This window comes from Cyprinodon tularosa, unplaced genomic scaffold, assembly GCF_016077235.1.
Source record: "Cyprinodon tularosa strain WSP-4 unplaced genomic scaffold, ASM1607723v1 ctg274, whole genome shotgun sequence".
NCBI classification, from domain to species: Eukaryota; Metazoa; Chordata; class Actinopteri; order Cyprinodontiformes; family Cyprinodontidae; genus Cyprinodon; species Cyprinodon tularosa.
This window is the reverse complement of record NW_024038979.1, coordinates 431,235-449,512: the sequence shown is the minus strand read 5'-3', so window position 1 is coordinate 449,512 and position 18,278 is coordinate 431,235. Positions and strand designations below refer to the sequence as shown.

General features: G+C 38.5%; 1 protein-coding gene across 2 annotated transcripts; it reads right to left on the bottom strand.

The window, feature by feature from the left end:
* Positions 1–10,185: 10,185 nt before the first annotated feature.
* Positions 10,186–16,903, bottom strand: si:ch211-151h10.2 (uncharacterized protein LOC567699 homolog). 2 transcript variants are annotated; one of them, XM_038289938.1, is made up of 9 exons: positions 16,578–16,903; positions 13,258–13,418; positions 13,102–13,166; positions 12,849–12,999; positions 12,418–12,536; positions 11,319–11,499; positions 11,137–11,220; positions 10,963–11,058; positions 10,186–10,886 (listed from the first exon to the last, which is right to left on the bottom strand). In XM_038289938.1, the coding sequence occupies exons 1-9, from the start codon at positions 16,612–16,614 to the stop codon at positions 10,602–10,604; spliced, it is 1,179 nt and encodes a 392-aa protein (XP_038145866.1). In that variant the 5' UTR covers positions 16,615–16,903; the 3' UTR covers positions 10,186–10,601. The 2 variants fall into 2 exon arrangements, with proteins under 2 accessions (XP_038145866.1, XP_038145865.1); XM_038289937.1 differs by having other exon boundaries at positions 13,258–13,504; positions 16,578–16,901.
* Between the last annotated feature and the right edge of the window lie 1,375 nt (positions 16,904–18,278).

Here is an 18,278-nt window from a genome sequence, read left to right as displayed (position 1 = left end):
TGATAAAAAGAACAAGACACTGGAAACAATTACCATGAGCTTCTTCCCCATCAATAAGCCTTAACGCGGACGAGACCTTGGCCATCCAGTTGGAGCTTGGAGTAGAGCTGCTGCTCCTTCACATCGAAAGGAGCCAGCCAAGGTGGCTCTGCCATCAGTTTTTCATTGTCACCTTGATGGAAGGGGTTCCAGGTACCTGTCTTCCGAAGAAGGCTCAGGGTTCAACCCAAGACCTGCAGGAGAGTTTTTGGCTAATCTTTGATTGCTTCCCCCTACGGAACTGGAGATGTTTGAGAAAAAGAAGACTGCGCGTCTCTGCTGAGACCAAGTGAGCTTTGTTTGAATAATCAATCTATGTCTGCATCTCTTTATAACTCAATGCAACTATTTTACCACACATAAGTGTTCTTTAAAATTACAGTAAGTTTAGTTTACTCCGGGTATTTACAAACCAAACCTAACACAGCACAACCAAAATTAACACAGCACCATGTGGAGGCATAGATGTTTAACCGAGACATTTGCATGGTGCTATAATCTGTGGAAAACATCTGACACTTGGTCTATATATGGCCTACTGTATGTCAAACTGAATCAAGGCAGTTCTGATGGAAAGATGGTACAACCCAGTAAAAAAATTTTTTACCTGATATACAATGACGGTATTTTAAACATTGACCTCGTATTGTTGTGATTGATGCAGAATCTTATGTCTGCAAAAGAAGCATTAAAGTCATAGGGAAACAACTGTTCATACCGCTGCGTTTCCGAATTCTCCCAAGTGGTGCCCGACTTTACATGATTGAATAAAGTGAATGTGATTTGTCGATTATCAACGGGGCGGGATTGTTGTGGCGGAAGGTTCGCAAGAAAATTTGCTTGTGGCCGTTTTGTCGGAAGCATCTGGCTAATCAGTTAGCAACTTAGTGCTAGTAGGTTCCCAATGGGAAATTATATTGGGACCAAGTAGCACTTAGCAAATTCACTGTCAAAGAACGCTATGCAGCGGAGACATGCAAGAGGACAATTTTGTGTCGGAGGTCATGGATGAGTCTCCTTCGTCATAAATTTTTCATTTAGAGGAGGAAAGGGGGACCAAGTTGTTGTGGAAGAGGATGCCAGGGCGGCAGAAGCTTGGTTTGGTGTAGAAGGCTTACAGCCGTACATGATTGAGCCCTTGCCTCGAAACGGTGCCAGTTCTTTTAGCTGTTGCTAGCCTGTTGAAGACACAGACATCCATCCCCGTGAACACCGGGACGCAACTCAATGGTAAAGTAAATTATTCTTATTTCAACCGTTGCATATATTAGCTGCGACGTATGAATCACAATGCTATGACTGAAAAAATTAGATTGACAGATGACCGTTGATATATGATTGGCTGAATTTAGGTGTACAAGCTGACATATAACTAACTGGCCTAATTACGTAACTAAGATAACGTAAGAAAAACGCATATTTTAAAACAGGATTTTTTTTAAATATACATTTTCTAACTTTTGGGACAATATTGTCTGATAAAGAGTACATTTATACACATGTTTAAGCCAGAATGATTTGACGTTTAAATATGACTTCCCTATGACTTTAAGTTTTATACTCAGGGACATTAAACTAACTCAAAATAACACAAAATTAGGTATACTTGATCAAATATAACTTAGACAACACTTCTTAAAAAAAAAAATAGAACTGTAAATCTGTAATGGGAAAAAAAATGTTTTTAATGGGGTTTTTTGGAGTATTCTATTAGTGTCATATTACATTACTATGATATTTCATAGTTGAATTTAGTACTGCGGTGTCCCTCTGACAACACAGGCATTCAGCACTGTCCCAGTAATAAACTCAGCTTTATAAGAATACCATTTATCACATGCCTTTTAAGTCTTTTGCACTTCCTTGGTGGGTTTACCATTTCAGCAGCAGATTTTCTCACAAGGTCATGCCTAAAAATATTCCTATTAAGGAACTGACTCAAGATTTGTTCTGCATTTTAGCCAAAAATTTATTGAGCGACCGAGAGCAGGAAAAGAAAAGTTTAAAGCTTCTATCATTTGCAGATGCCTCGGAGCACATATCCAAAAAGAAAAAAAAATATTTCTTATGGAGGTATACTGAGAAATCAAACTGACTGTTCGTTTGGCTGCACATATAAAAGACAAATGAGAGATAAAAGGCAGGTGATGTAATGCACACTAAGGGTTTAACAGCATTATTCCAAGAAATGCAAAGGCAGAAAGATTTATTAAGCAATACATAATGCTGCAGACAGCTGCATCTGGCTTTTTTTCTGAAGGTTGGTTTGATATTAATGTGAATGATAACTCACAAGTATGACCAAAATATAATCAATTATTAAGGATCTTTGATCCAGATATATTAGAAGAATTAAAGGTGATTCACACATTCGAGAGCTGGCATTAGTAACCTTATAAAGTCCATCCTTGAAGCTCTTCAGGCAGCTGTGGGGGACTCGGGGCTGTTTTGCACCTCAAAGGAAAGCCCCATCTATGTGATGGAAAAACAGGAGGGCAGCGAGGTCAGGCTTGATTATTCTTCCCTGCTTTCTGGGAAAACAAAATAAGAAAATATTTACACAAACAGGAAGCTTAGCATTTCCTAATGATTGGACACTTGTTGAGCATGGCGCTCGCGCCCTCCCACTGGACTAATTGCGCCATCACCCAACCCCTTCCCCAGAACGCGTTCATGCACACCGTTTTCACGCCCATGCACACACATGCACAGACTGTCTGGGATGATATTTATGTCGGGGTAGAGATCTTGCATTAGGAAGATTTTAAGAGGAGTTAAGCCTTCTTTGACATTAAAGTCTGGATGGTGAAACGTTTCAAGCCAAACTAAAAGCCCATTAACGTTGTTGAGTTCAGGCTCCCCTCCGGCCACGTTAGATCAACCGTAATAAGTTGCAAGTTTATGGACCTTTTGCTCTCCAAATGTCTACCATGTTGCTAATTGCGTACATCTGTGGCTAGTGTTTTGATGTTTTGTCTCAGTGTGCAGCTGTCCGTTCCAACAGCCTCCGGTTAAAGGTGGCATGGCTCTCCGTTCTCTCTGTCCGGCCCTTTAATAGCAACCATGCATGTGCTTTGTGATCACTGCCGCAGCCTTTTGCTCTTTGTACAGAGCTTCCAGTCTGACCTGCAGTGAAGCAAAACTATCACTTCTAGATTAAGTAAAGTATGCATAAGGCTCTATACGACGCTTCCATCTAACAAATAAAATTACACATACACCAACCATGATAAATGTTTACAGATAAAAAAAAGAGCATATTGTATGTGGAAATGTTTTGCTATTTTATCTTCATTCAACTGAATAAAAATATTTTACAAATTTCAAATTTTCCTTGCCAAAAATACCCCAGTTATATTTTTGTAAATATCATTAAAAGTTTACCTTTCTTAGTTTTCATACTGATGAAAACAATTATTACCTGTAGATACTCTTATTTTTGGATTTTCTCTCTTATTTTCGCTCCAATTTTATAGGCCTCTCTAGTGCCCCCTGGAGTCCCCCGAGGGGGCTGCAGCCTTTACTCTGAAAAATACCTGTGCAGATATAGCAAAAAAGAAAATTTTAATCTAGAATCTTTTTAACTTTCATTACAGCAAAGTGACTCATCAAGGATGTATGGTCAAATATTAAAAATAGGATTCTTTTTTATTATTTAGCAAATGCATCTGAACTGAAAAGTATATTTTTTTAAGTCTATAAACTCATCAACAGTCAGTTTTAGGTTTACAGTTAAAAGGAATAAAGGTTGGGACATATGCTTTGGTAAATAAATTGGAATTATCTTCTGTCAAATTAAAAAACTGCAAAGTCAGTGTTTTGTGCATGTAACTTCTCAATAAAAGTTTAGACATTATAATAAAATCAGTAACTAGTGCCGGCCAGTCTTACTGCCAGGGGCGTTGCTAGGCACAAAGCTTTACTGGGGCACTGGCCCCCTAGTGCATATGCCCCTCCTTCTATACATAAATACAGACAAGCACACTGCCCCACCCTGATACATTCCTACCAAAATTACCAGTTGAGATATTAATGAGTATAAGAGCATATTTGTTTTAGCAAACATGAACATTTTCAACATTGCAGCTATAAAAAATAAGACATCAACAACTTTGACAAATAAAAAGTTTCCTTATACACATTCTGAAGTAATCATTAATTCCTAGGTTTCAGAGTTTTAGTTCGGGGAAATTTGAGCTCATCCTGAGCTAAGTTTTCCTTTTATTTTTTGAGCATTAAAGTGTACCTCCTATTTATGATTTTTGCAAAGTGGTCAATCACTTGTGACTCAGCTTAGAAAGTTCTTCCTTTTCAACTGATAAAATAGCAAGATGATGGAGCCTGTCTTGTCCCATTGTGCACCTCAGCCAAGTGTGGATCCTTCTCAACACACTGAATGACCTTTCACAACTACAGCTGTAGACTGGGATTGTGAGGGAGATCTGGATGACCTGCGTTAGTGTGGGGAACATGGTGTTATCAAGCAAGTTCAAAACACACTGCATATCCTTGATAACAAGGCTTTCTTTATCAACCAGGAAAAGCTTTCAAACCATTTTGAATTCAATGAACGTTTTTTTACTCCAAATTTGTCCTGGGGATGGTGGGACAACTTCACTTGTTTAGGACCATCATGCTTTCCCCCTAAGTCACTAATGTCCCCTTCTTGTTTGTGGAAGCTGGTTGTTGCTCCCTCATCACCTTCATGGTCCTGTCTCTCCTGTCCTTCACCTTTCTCTTGCCTGTCAGTCTCGCCTCCTCCTCCCTTTCCTACTCCAGCACCTGCATTCTCATTCGCTACAGCAAACATTAAAAAAACGTAAATTTATAATTATGTAAATATCTATCATATTGCTTATAACGTCCCTAATGTAACTGCTTAGCTTAAATGACTAATTCATTACGGGACCTTACCTCCCTCTCTCTCATCTTGTTTTACTGCTTCCCTGTCTCTGCTTCGTGTGAGGAATTTCCTGATATCCATCTACAAACCAATGCAGTAATTTTCAGTTAGTAGCCTATAAATCATGTGGTTTCACTGGGAAAATAATCAAATTGACAGGTAAGAAACGTTACTAGAACTAAAAATGCGTCGTAGCCGCACAGTGTCCCATCCAACTCAGCTGAGAGCAGCGTGTTAATTTACCTGCAGTTCATGCAGTGACATGCGCTGACGTGGGGGCGCTAATACATCCTCAATTTGGAGTTACCAACACACTTGCTGCGCATTTGAGTAGAAATATACGTCTCCTTCCGTTGGAATTATCTAAATTGATGCATTAAAAAAATGTAATACTGTTGCAAATATTCATGAGATTTATACTGGGGCACAGCTCATTTATACTGGGGCACATGCCCCAGTAAATGGGGTCTGGCGACGCCGATGCTTACTGCTACTCTTCATCTGCTCTCCTGCACCCGGACCAAAGATATAACCAAAAGGTTTGTCTGTCTGGGAAGAAAAAAAGTAGAAATGTGAGGTTAATTTAGACATAATTACTAAAATAATTTCAAAAAAGTCTAGTCACTTTTTTAAAACCAAATTTTTCATCCATATTGAATAAATTCTCTCTAAACTCAATGTGTAGTCATCTTAAAATTTTGGTATTCGAAAGAATATTGTACAAAATAAGTAAAAAGAAACAAAACTTCTTCAAAATAATCAATTAAGGCCTAAAATACGTTATTTGAAATACAAAGTTTTTTAAACAAATACCTACAGAAAGTAAGGTATAGATGCTCAAGCTTCTAGCTCCTGTTCCTTCGCTTTTAAGATATTCGATAATCATTGTGTTTTTAATCTGAAGCTTTAGTAACTACCAGTGGATTTTCAAGCATTAAGGAAATCTTCTAAGCAGTTTAACTGTATACTTTTAATGAAGTCAGTGTTAAGGTATTGAGTGTGTTTATATCAGGCAGTGTTTGCATACTGCAGTGGTTTCCTCACAGTGTCATCAGAGGAGGGATCAGCTCAAATCTGTGCTACGTGTAGCCACAGTGAAACCTGATCTTGAGTAATTGTCGGAATAAGTCAAAGGATTGACCTCTGCCACGAACCATATTTTCTCAAACAACACACACTTGAGCTGGCTTTGAAACAGCCTCTTCTGCAGGACCAGGGCAGCGAGGAAACTAGTTATCAGTGTTTTAGTGTAGCTAAACAAAGCCCGTGTTAATTTCATTTGCACACTCTGACAATAAGCAGAAAGCTGATGCTGGTTTCTGCTCCCCTGGGCCCCAGCCCCCTACTGGCCAAGACATCAAACTGCAGCAAGAGGAAGCATTGGTTGCTTTGGACAGAGCTTGTTTTGTAGTGAAATGCTGCTTTTTCTAATAATGAATTATTGAATTAAAATAACACAAATTACACCACAGTTTCTATAAAAAGTTTCCTCAAATGATTGACATATGTCTTTTTTTTTATTGTTATTCAACCAAAGGCAACACATTCTTTTTTTTCAGTGCGAATCCTTGAATATTCAGATCACAGATCTTTTTTTTGTTATGGCCTTCCCCATCTCCCTGATTCTCTCTGCTCAGTTTGAGAGAATCGGACAGATGCAGGATCTGGCAGATGGTGGCCAAGTCCACGGTCAAATGACATCTGTGGCATGTGTACTGTACAGAGTCCGCACAACTGTTGCCTAACGGCTGTCATTAATTACCACACGCCAATTACAGCTCTTTTATACCCAGGCCTGAAAAGGAATCTGCTGGCGAAAACTATGTCCGCTTGTAGGCCTAAGATGTGGTAGCGGCTGCAGGGGTAATTGAATATGGATCAAAGGCATTCATGCTTTTCGTAAAGGTCTAGAGGGCTGCTCAGTTTTTACTAATAACAGAAATGCTTCCGGCGCTGACCTTCACTGTCCCCCTTTGCGCTTTTTTTTTTCTCCCTCCACCTTAGCCACAGACTTCAAACACCCATTTCAAAAAAATTAATCTGGCTGCTTCAGGTACTTAGTCTGACACGGACAAAGAAGCACAAAAGGAATAGGAAACATTTAAGCTGAGAAAAACAAACTTCATCACATAACAAGGTAACTATGGCTGCATCAAAAGCTTACAACAGAAAATGCTTGCATGATAAAAGCTCCAATACCAGACTTTGTCATAATTTTTTTTATCTAATGGGTTCTTCTAGTTGTTTGTTGTGAAATAGAAGAGATTGCAGGTTTTTGATAAGTCCTTATCTGATTTTACAATGGAAACAATTTGGATGTGCAGCACAAAAAGAGCTTTAAATCAAGAGTTTGGACGGCCACTGTCTAACAGATTTCAGGTGCATCTATGCTCCAAAGCATCTATATTTTATGGCGATATAACCCCTTAAACACACATTTTTTTACAGGATTCTGCTAATGAACCAGTTTTTTGAAAATTGTTTAGAAACACATAACATGCTGAGTACTGACAATTAAGGCCCCTGCCTTGGATTATCCATCACTACTGTTATATTTTTCTTTCCAGGAGCCCAACCTTTATCTAAACACTGGACACCTATGTAAATAATTTTAAAGCTATTTTAAGTTAATGTTCATCCCCCAAAAATATGCCAAAAATGTGACGTGTTTAGCTCATGTGTCCTTTTCAGATTTACCCCAAAACAAAAAATTTTTAAAGTCTTTATGTGGTCATTTCTTCATCTGTTAGTTTTTAGCTTCATTCACATGTTGCTCAGACAAAAGGTGACGTCATCTTGTCACAAACTGTGGCTTAAATTGTTTTTTTGAGCAGAACTTCTCCAGGATCTTTAAAAAGATTCCTTTCTTTAGAAATTTTTCGCCCCGGTCCTCCGACCCTCAGCAGGACCGCATCAGAGGTTCTGTTAAGTCTGAGGAAAGTCAAAGGAGTTGCTTTGTTAAACTGGTCCCCACTCCTGTAGTTTGGAGAGGGTTTTCATGACCCAGAAAATTTAGAAATCAAGTTTTGCTGCTTATTAATATGAAACAAGTTGGAGAAAAAAATTACACCTGGTTTATAGTTAAACAATGTAAAAGTTTTTATGTTTAATTCATTCTGCTTGGTTTATTATCAATTATTCCCAGGGTTCCCTAAAGGTCATTTAAAGCAGCGTGTTTGGAGATTTGTGGTGTTTTCTCTTTCAGTTTCATTCAAGTCCTTGGCTGAAAAATTGAGGAAATGAACAGATGGAGGAAAGGATGACAGGCAGGTTGGAGAAACATTATTTTCTGGGGATAAAAAGCATCTAAAAGTTATGACTAAAAAATCACAAAGAACCTAAAATATTATCTTACCTCTGATTTTGTGCTTTGTGCTTTGCATTCAGCTAATGGTCCAGCTAATCATTCATTGGCCACCCCTAACAGGTAATTTTAGTCAGCATGTGTATGTAATTCACCACCTCTGGAACAAGTAGTTCTATCAAAACCAGAAGGGAGCAGCAGTGATATCATTGTGAGGAGATTTCGACTTTGACAAAAAAAAAAAAAAAAACAGCAAAACATAATACACATCAATAATCTAAAAATAAAGAGGACTGATTCAGAATTCTTGCTATTTTACGGATTCGCTTTTTGATTTTATAGGAAAAAAGTCTGCAGTCATCTAGGAATCTTCTATGTAGTTAAAGATAATGTCATGATCTTGGATGACTGGATTAAATATTCATTCTATTCACCTCTCTAACTCTGCCCGGTTTAAATCACTGCTCATCTGATCCTCCTCCTCCTGCCTCTATTTACGGTGCATCCAGTTAACAGTGCCAGATTATTTTTGTTCTCTCTAGCCAGTGGAGAGAGGGTTTTAGCGAACCTGAGTGTTTCTAATTACCTCATCCTGACCTGTTCTGCCTCTCAACCACTGAGCCTGCCTCTTCCCATCTGAACAGTTTGCTTGAACTGTCTTCAGACTCCTGCTTATTCTGCATTCTCCGAGGCTGCAGCGTCTGGGACACTCATGGCGGCGCCCGCATCATCTTGTTAGCAGCAACCCGGCTGGATCCTACCTCGTTCTCAGGACACGGCCTAAACTGTTAAACCCGAGTTTCCTGCGGTAGACGCTCTAGCCGCTGCTACTCCGATCATCCGTTGTTTTAATAAACACTTTTGAATTATCCCAATGTCTGGCTTAACTCAAATATTGGGTCCTCTGTTCTGAGTCATGACAGATAAATAACAACTCAACCCATGTCATGTGTGATATATCATGTAGAGCCATAAGTTAATTTAAACACCATCAATGTATAAATACGTACATATATTTATTGGCAAGAGCCTTATGAAAATCTGACCTGTCTTCAGTGATTTGTTTGTATATTTTTAAAATGTTGTGTCAGCTGCTCAGTGACACAGTGGGTAGCACTGCTGCCTTGCATAAAGGATGCTGCCTTGCATGCGTGGGTTCTCTCTGGGTACTCCCGCTTTCTCCCACAGTCCAAAAACATGACTGTTAGATTAAATGGCTTCTTTAAATTCTCATTAGGTGTGTGTGAATGGTTGTTTGTCTCTGTGTTGCCCTGCGATGGGACTGGCGACCTGTCTAGGGTGTAACCCGCTTCTCGCCCATTGACTGCTGGAGATAGGCCCCATCACACCTCGTGATCTCGCTTGGGATAAGCATGACAGAAAGTTTTTAAAAAATGGATGGATGGAGATGTTGTGTCGTTCATTTTCCAATTGATTTTATTGTTATCAGCATAGATTATCCGTAAAATGTTTTTTTCACCTACAGGTTTTCAGCCACTCCTCTCTACACATTGGCCCCTGCCTGGTCTCACCGTGCACATTTTGTGGAATGGAGCCACTGCTTAAATCATTCAGTTTAACTTATTCCATTTAACTTGATTTTTGCCTGTTTTTATCGTTTTTATGCTTTCTGTAATTTAACTATATGGTTAGATTCACAGTAGTCTGCAATTTTATGGCTGCAGTTTTTGTTTTCTATTTGATAAACACTATATTCATAAATACTGAAGGTTTTTTGTTTAGTTTTTTAGCCATTTTAATTCTATTTGCATTATTTTAAAGTAACCCTGTGTTAACAAGGTTACTTTGAAAAAAAACATCTTAAACATAAAAACATCTCTTTTATCATTTCTTAGATTGTCATAAACTCTTAATTTATCTCTAATAAAGTGAATTTAATGTTATATGAAAAAAATGTTTTATGTTTTTGTTTTGGGAAATACAATTTTATTGTAGCAGCAGTACAAGTAAATGCATCTTTTCTTTGAGTAAAAAAACATAGCAACAGTGTAATGTTAATTACAATTCAGTTAGTATAAAGATATACATTATTAAAATGTTTTGACATTTTCTGTTTGGACGCAAATGCTAACCTTTAACATCTGATGTTAGACTGCCCCCTAGTGTTTAAAATATTTAATCCCCCTGTAGATAAACTGGCATCACTGCAGCTATTAATTACAAAAAAACTTAATGCAAGATGCAGTCTGCACAAAGTGATTGATGCAAAAATAAATACTTAATTCTGAGGCAGGCAGCAAATGATCAACATCTGCAAAAACTTTATAAATAAAACATTTTTGATAAAAAAAAAGACAAAATAAAATATTTAATATCTAAAAAAAACAACACAAATCATTTCTTCTTTCCAGGTTTTGGCAGGCATCTCATCGAGGAGGGAAACTTAAGTGTTGATATAGGAGACGGCTTTTTTGAAGCTACAGGGGTTGAACTCCTCAGAGGCAAATCCCCAATCTGAAAGGAATTCTGCAGAGAGTCTGGATCTGAAGCTGACCTGTTGGTGTGAGCGAGCAGCCCAGCAGCTTCTTCCTGATCTTCTTTTCCTAGCCCCTGTAGATGGGTCTTAAAGGTAGCAATCTGCTGCTCCAGAGCACTGAAACTCTCCTGAACTTTGTCAGCCTGCAGGGAAAAAGGTTGTTTCGGTTGGTTTCTAATCAATTAAACAGCTTCTATTTCAGAGAAGGCTGTAAAGTACCTGCTCAATGTTGGACTGAAGCAAAAGCTCAGGCCAGACAGACTCACCGCCGCCATTCACCTTGCTGCTGATGTGAGCATGACTCCAGGTTAACTCCTACGGATGCAAAACAAAAGGCTTTAACAATCAGAACAGAAAATACCAAATATTATTTGTTTGTGAGTAAAGTTTCACCTGCAGGAGCTGCGTGCTATCCTTCAGATGAGCCTGACAGACTTTCAGCTTGTTCTGATACTGACCCAAAACTGAAATCAAGCTCTTTGAGAGAAAACGGAGAAAATTAGAAACAATCAAACTGATTGAACATTTAGATAACAAGTTTATATCCGTGCATTCGAGCAGTCACTCCCCCTTACCTCAGCGTCTGCCTGGACCGAAGCCAGGTCTCTGTTGCCCTGGCTGTCCTGTTTGGTTAGAGTCACCCCAGCATGAAGCTCCACCAGCTGGGCCCAGAGCCCCTCAGTGCCCTGCAGGAAGTCTCTAACAATGGATTCAAAATCGGCCTGCACCTGGATCAGAGCCTGGAGGGATCCCGTCCTGTCAGAGTTGGGGATTGTTGTTCATACAGGGGTCAGGCTACAGCGAGTTCAATCTCAATAGGTCAGTTTACCACACATCATAAGTTCAGGGTCTTATATTGTTTGCACTTTTCTCCTTTTTCTGTTAATTCTTTACATTAGAGGGGTTATTATGTTGAAATCAACTACAACATATTTGATTGTGAAAAAAATTTCTTACATCCAAATGTAAAATTGTGCAAGTTAATATAATCAAAGTACTTGTTTTATCTGCAGTGCTTGCACATTTTTACACTCTATTACCAAGCACTTGATTGTATTTTATTGCAATGTATGTGAAATATGTCTGGAGTTTAGTCAGCACTTTTGGACTAACTGTATTTAGGTCTGGAGTTTAACTTGGCTGCTGTAATCCAGGGAAATGTTCTGATCTAAACCATCCCACGCAAAATCCCGCTGGAAGTTCAACCTTCATCTCAGTCATCTCAGGATTGCCTCATATTTTTGTCCATCTGTCCTTCCATAAACTCTGACCAGCTGCCCATTCCCTGTGCAAGAAAAGCATGATGCTGCCATAGTTTTGCTTCAAAATTGGGAATGGTGTTTTGAGACAATAGCTTGGTTCTTGCCTCTCTTCCAGTAGATCTGAATGTTCTTTAGACTGATTCTCCCAGCTACAAAAAACACTTTTAAAACAAGGTATTGAAGCATGTATGATTCCTTCCAACTCACAACAATCCACTATGTTTTGTTGATCAATTATCTGAAATGCAAATGAAATAAAGTGAAGATTTTGGTTAGAATTTGACTAAATGTGGAAAAGTCTACGGTGTGGAAACGTGTGCATGGCACAGAAAATGTCTTCATTTTGCTGTAAGGAGGACTCCGTGCGTCTCAAAGGGCCCTCATGCTGCATTCTCCAAGTGTTTGGACTGACCTCTGCTCCAGGTAAGCACAGAGGACTTTCAGTTTGTCTCTCAGCATGGAGCCTCGGCCCACCTCCTTCGGCATCGCCTCGGGTCCAAAGTTCACCTTCTCCAGTGTGTAAGCAACCACCTGCAGGGAATGAGGGAGTTTGAAGGATACATATCGCTGTTCTGGGTTTGTTTAGGTAAAGCAGGTAAGATTTTAAAAATGTTTAAATCTCTCCCACTTGCTGCCCTTGCTGATTCAGAATATAGAGCAGCAGTTTGTGTGCTGCCTGGGGCTAGAATATCTGTGTAACCCTGAGAGGAACATCTTTTCCCTTTTGATATTTCCATCAAAGACTTCAAACTGATCTGCCCGGAAAGAGTGATTAAAAACACAGGAGTGCAGATTTCGCCTGTGGCGTCTGTTTGCTTCTTGAAACTGTTTTCTTCATCTCACCTCCAGTCTGGAGTGGAGAGCCTTGACGTGGGACACAGAGGGGACCTGCAGGGGCTCGTGAAGCACACACAGCAGCAGACTGTCCGTCAGAGCCTGGGTCAGAGGAACTTCAACATCTCTGATGCTCGTCGGGGGCACCCTGGAGAGCTGACTGCAATTTGTAACCATTAAAAATGTGAAAACATTTTAGCTGTTTAAAAAAGAAATGATCAGAAATTAAAAACAAATAAATCTAGAAGCATTAAATCTTCACCTTGAATACTGATTTCTGCAGATTTCAGGCTCAACCAGCTGCTGTTTCCTCTGTGGATGTTCCTCCTTTAATTAAAACAAAATAACAGCATAAACTACACCACTTTTTTTTTTTTTGAATAAAAATATTAGATCTTTTTCATGCAACTCTTCTCACCCAGTTCTGTCCTGGCCGCAGGCAGCACTTCAGGGCATAAATCCCCCCTCCCAGAAGTGCCCAAAGAAAACACACTAACAACAGCCTGCAGCACATATCCTCTGCTGGCAGAGAGGGGTACGGCAGCGCCTCCAGCTGGCAGGCAAACCACACTGCAGCCACTGGGATGAAACAGCAGAGAGTCCTCACAGTTTGGGACCAAAAATTATTATTCTTGGGCTGACCTTCATTTTGTGTTTGAATTAAACTGAAAAAGAGAAAAGGAGAAACAAAGAAGTACGGTTTAAACTAAATGGATACGTAGAAATTAAACTGGATATGAGTTTATGTGAGAGAGGACGTCAGTGAATTCTAGACTTTAAAATTTAACAAAATAAATGTTATATTTGCTTAAGAAGCTGATCTTTCTCTACCAAGATCTATTTTTCTATCTGTTATTATTTATTGGCTGTTCTTATTATGGTACGGTGTTTTTTATTTTAGTATTTATGATATAAAAATTTGCACAAACATTTTTTTTTCTGACAAAATATCAATTTTCAAATGTAAGATGTTATGATCAATTGCTCACGTTTGAGTCGCGTTTTACCAAATACTTTATAATATTTCTTGAATAGCTACTTTTTTATTTTTACTTGAGTCAGAATATGTGGACATTGATCTGCTTTAGATAAAGCTCAATTTTGTTTCACCCCACCCACCTCTGGGCGGATATATTGACATGAAAACTATGAATATCCTGGTATACTTTCTCACATCCGCAGCCATCGGTATCTATCTCAAATTCTGACATTTTTATTGTCAAAAATTCAATCATAGTCAATGACACAGACATTTTTTCAAGAAAAAGAAAAAACATTTAAAACATTCTCTGAACGTACTGTTTTTAAGAGAAAAAGGTGGAACAACAAAATAGTTGGAAAAGGTGCAAAAGGATCCAATAAATCAATTATGGAACAGGATTGATAAGGAGTTTAATCTAGTAATTTCAAACAGTTAAATACCATATATTAAGAAATTGCTATTTTAAGATATTTAAAAGTAACATAATTTAATATAGTCAGATAGTTTTGGTTGATGATAACTGTAACAGTATCAATATGTGGGGAGATTTTCTATAATTATTAACTTGCTCTTGGAATTATTAATTATAGGTCAGGATGAGGCAGAATTTAAGGAAGAGTTTATCGGATAACTGTGAAAGAAACATGCTGGATGAGTCAGATCGGGATAGGATATAATTCGGCCTCTTCCTGCTCCTTTTTAACTGAATATAAATATTCTGTTCAATTCTTCTTATTTTTTGGTTAAATTCTTTGTTTTTTTTCTGTTGACATGTGTGGTTTACTGTTATGGTTCTTCCCTTTGGATGTCATTTTGAGTTTTCAGTTTTTTATGTCATTCTGTTTTGTTGGTCATCAGTTTCTTTTCCATTTTGTGTTAGATTTAAGCAGTGTTGCATTTTTTGAGGTACTCTCTTTTGCCCCCTTGTGGCAGTGTCCTTTCCCCTAGCTCCCTTCTAGTTCCTGCTATCCACTCCTGCTCCCTTTTAGCTGATTACCCAGTCTTTGTTCTATCATACAAACACCTCCTGTGCAGCTCCTCATTGCTGGTTTCTCGTTGTTTCTTTGCTCCCCATGTGTGTTTTCTGTGACGTCTCCTGATTTTTGATTTTCTGTATTCTGTTTTCGGGCTTTGCTTCTGTTGCCTCTGGATTTTCATTAAATCAGCAAAAACTCATATCTGCCTGCGTTTGTGTCCACAACCACATCTGCCACCCGTTGACATTTACATCAAACTTTACATTCTCTTCAAGTATTTGTTGTGTTTGGGAAGATGTTTTCAGAATATGTATTTTATGCCACACATGGGATTTCTCATCTAGCAGGTTATCTGTTTCTTCAGTATGGCTCATGATTAAAAAACAGGGGTTTCTCTGGCCTTTCTTTTCTTCTGTAGCAAAATTAATAGGTGTTCACAGATTCTCCCTCCTGAGCCGTGGATCTCTGCAGCTCCTCCATTATTACCTCTGGGCTTCTCACCTGATCCTTTTCCTGACCAATCTACTGTTATCTTTTTAGGTTTGTTATTATTTCATATCTGCTCTTTTTTTCCAATAACCTAAACATCTACATACTTCTTTGTCTTTATCATGGTGTTTATCCTCTAAAAAATGTCTCTAAAGGCCTTCGATTAACAGCTGGTCTTGAATTATAGAGTTGAACTCTATTTACTGGTTAAACAAGTCAAAGGTTGTTGTTTTCAGGAGTTTTCATTCAAAGGGCTCTGGGTAAAAGGGGTGAAAAAATGTAGGCATTTTTAAAAATGTAGGCATCCAAGTATTTTTATGGTTTGGTGACGATTTACATTTTAAGAATTGATTAGGTCCTTATTCTTAAGATTTAAAATATTTTTTTAATAAAAATTTTATTACATTTTATTGAAAATATATATTTTATTTGAATCACATGACTGTGATGCAAAACATTAATACTAGCAAATAATCGATACTATTATTATAATATTTTTTACTAGCTTCGGTTATATGAATCAGACTTAGGGGTTACATTTGTTATATTTTTAATTGGTTTATCTATTTTTACATTTTTTCCAATTACATTTGAGCTCTAGTTCCTGTCACAGAAAAATCCCAATAAAACCACTTAGGTGACCTCTTATATAAGGCACTGCCTGAATGAAGAGTGGAGATCACACAGCCCATGTGGGTTAAGGTTTATGTTTACTTGTCCCTGATTTCACTCCTTCCTCCTAATGCCTAACAGAAACATTTGGAAACACTGAGGTTCAACAAACAGAACTCAGCTACACATGATCCATTATTAAAGGTAATAAAAAATAAGATTACAATCTATCAACAATTACATAAAAACAACAAATTCAACATTTCCTTTCTGTGTAATAAACCTTCAGTAACAGTTTTGGCGGTTTGTTTAGTACAGGAATAGGAGTGGCCTCAGCTATGCTGGTGAAAAGGTTCTCTATGCTGAAATTTTGTTCCACAAGGCACCATTGGTGGCCGAGATGCCCCAGTCTCTTATTGCGTTATCATGACTTTCTGAATTAGACCTAAACATCTTCCCCACACCTAAAAATAAGAGATAGGCTGCAAAAGCTTTTAAAAGAAAATAAATCAATCAATCACTAAGTGAGCTCTGATCCTGATTAGATGTGAGCTGATAGATGACAGGTTTCTGCCTCAGGAGGCTAGGAAACATTTACACCATGGAGCCATTGCGTCAAGTCACAGTAAAGCTATCAGTGCTGCCCTGAGAGGCTGGGAGTCCCAAAGCTCTGCCTACCTCTGCTGTCGATCCTCTGCTGCTGCGTCCTCCTCATCCTCCCTCTGATCACCCATTAGTTCACTGCTCCACTCCAAGCCTCCTGTCTCCTGCTGTCCAGCTGCCCTCTGACCTTTAATGTGGGAGACTGTTACCCAAGGCATGAGAGATACACTAATACAACCATCCTGGTTAAAACTGCAGCTGAGCCATCAGGCGTTCAATGTCCACCTGCTCAGAATATGATTAAACACGACAGGCCAGTCAAACAGGCCCAACTGGAGGATTTGTCCTATCTGGGTAGGGTTTTTCTCCCTTTCCTACATTCCACCCTTACAGGAATGTGTTAAACACACTAATCAAGACAAACGAGAGCTGAGAACAAACCCTGCTCCGCCCACAAGGAGCCAGGATAAACGCCGAGTCACAAACTTATAGTTTTAACTGTCAGTGCCAGAGCCCTGAGGGACTGATGTCTGCCATCTGTGGCCATGCTGCACTCTAGCGTTTAGAATCAAAAATACAATGTGAATTACAACATTCATAAAATACTGTTTTATCTGCTTTATCACAACTAGATAAATTATGTTTTTGTTGCCTTAGGTGTTCAGGATTAAATCCTTCAGCTGAAAAAGCACTAAGTCTGTACAAAACAAAACGTTTTGGTTTAAAGTAAGGACAGTGGTTTTAGAAAATGTGCACTAGAATGATGAAAAAAATAAAAAATTTTAAAGCCTCAAAAATGCAGTTGATAAATGCACTAGATGTAAAAGGTTTTGGTTTAAGCATATTTGACATTGCCAGAGCTGTAATGTTTATTCTTTAGAAAGGATAGTTTCATCCCTAAGAGGTTTTTAGTCAATGTGAGTGCTAGGAAGGTCTGAGGAACAACTTCACCAAGGCTCATGTTGCTACGTCGAACGGTTCCTGAAAAATATTTATGACGAGTTGAAAACACATAATGTCATTCGTTTTTCTCCCCACTGCTGCTCCAAAACCAATGAAAAACGGCTCTGATTTTGATCAGAATTTTGAATTAGAAGCTCAGGTGTGAGGAAACGTTTTTTTTTTTCTTTCTCTTCCCATTCAGGCATAGTTGGAGTCGAAGGATTGTTGATGCTCACGGTGAAGAAATTTTTTGAATAACTCATACGGTTTTTGCTCAGCAGTCGTTTGTTCGGAGCTGTTCCTCCCATTCAAAAAAGCCTGAGAGCGAAGGAACGATAGTGCTGCGCTTTTCTCTCTGTCACTGACAGGCTCGTTAAGCGTTGTCAAGGTAACCGTGCTTCAAAGAGATTTTACCTCTGCTGTTTTAAACAGCACATATTAATCTAATGGAGGGTGAAAGCACTGATTTAACATTGGGAAATGGATACATCAATTAAGATGAATCGCCTGCCAGGAGACATTTTGTTTTGACCCTTTGCCATTTCAAGGAAGACCACGGATACAAAATACAGTTCCCTGGTTTTATCAGGTATTGATCATATTAATCCGTCTTATTCATTATGTCAGGTCCAAACAAGACACAGAACCAAAGTTGATTAAAAGAGTGTCACAAATAAGTCACGATTAAACAAATTAATATACTAGATTTGTGCTCTTTTATGATTAATGTATCTCCATCAGCCAGTTAAAAAGCAGGAGTAATGAGTGCATGGGCATGAAATAGTTGAATAAAAGCGACTTAATGACTACGAAATTGTTCTTGCAGGTTGCAGG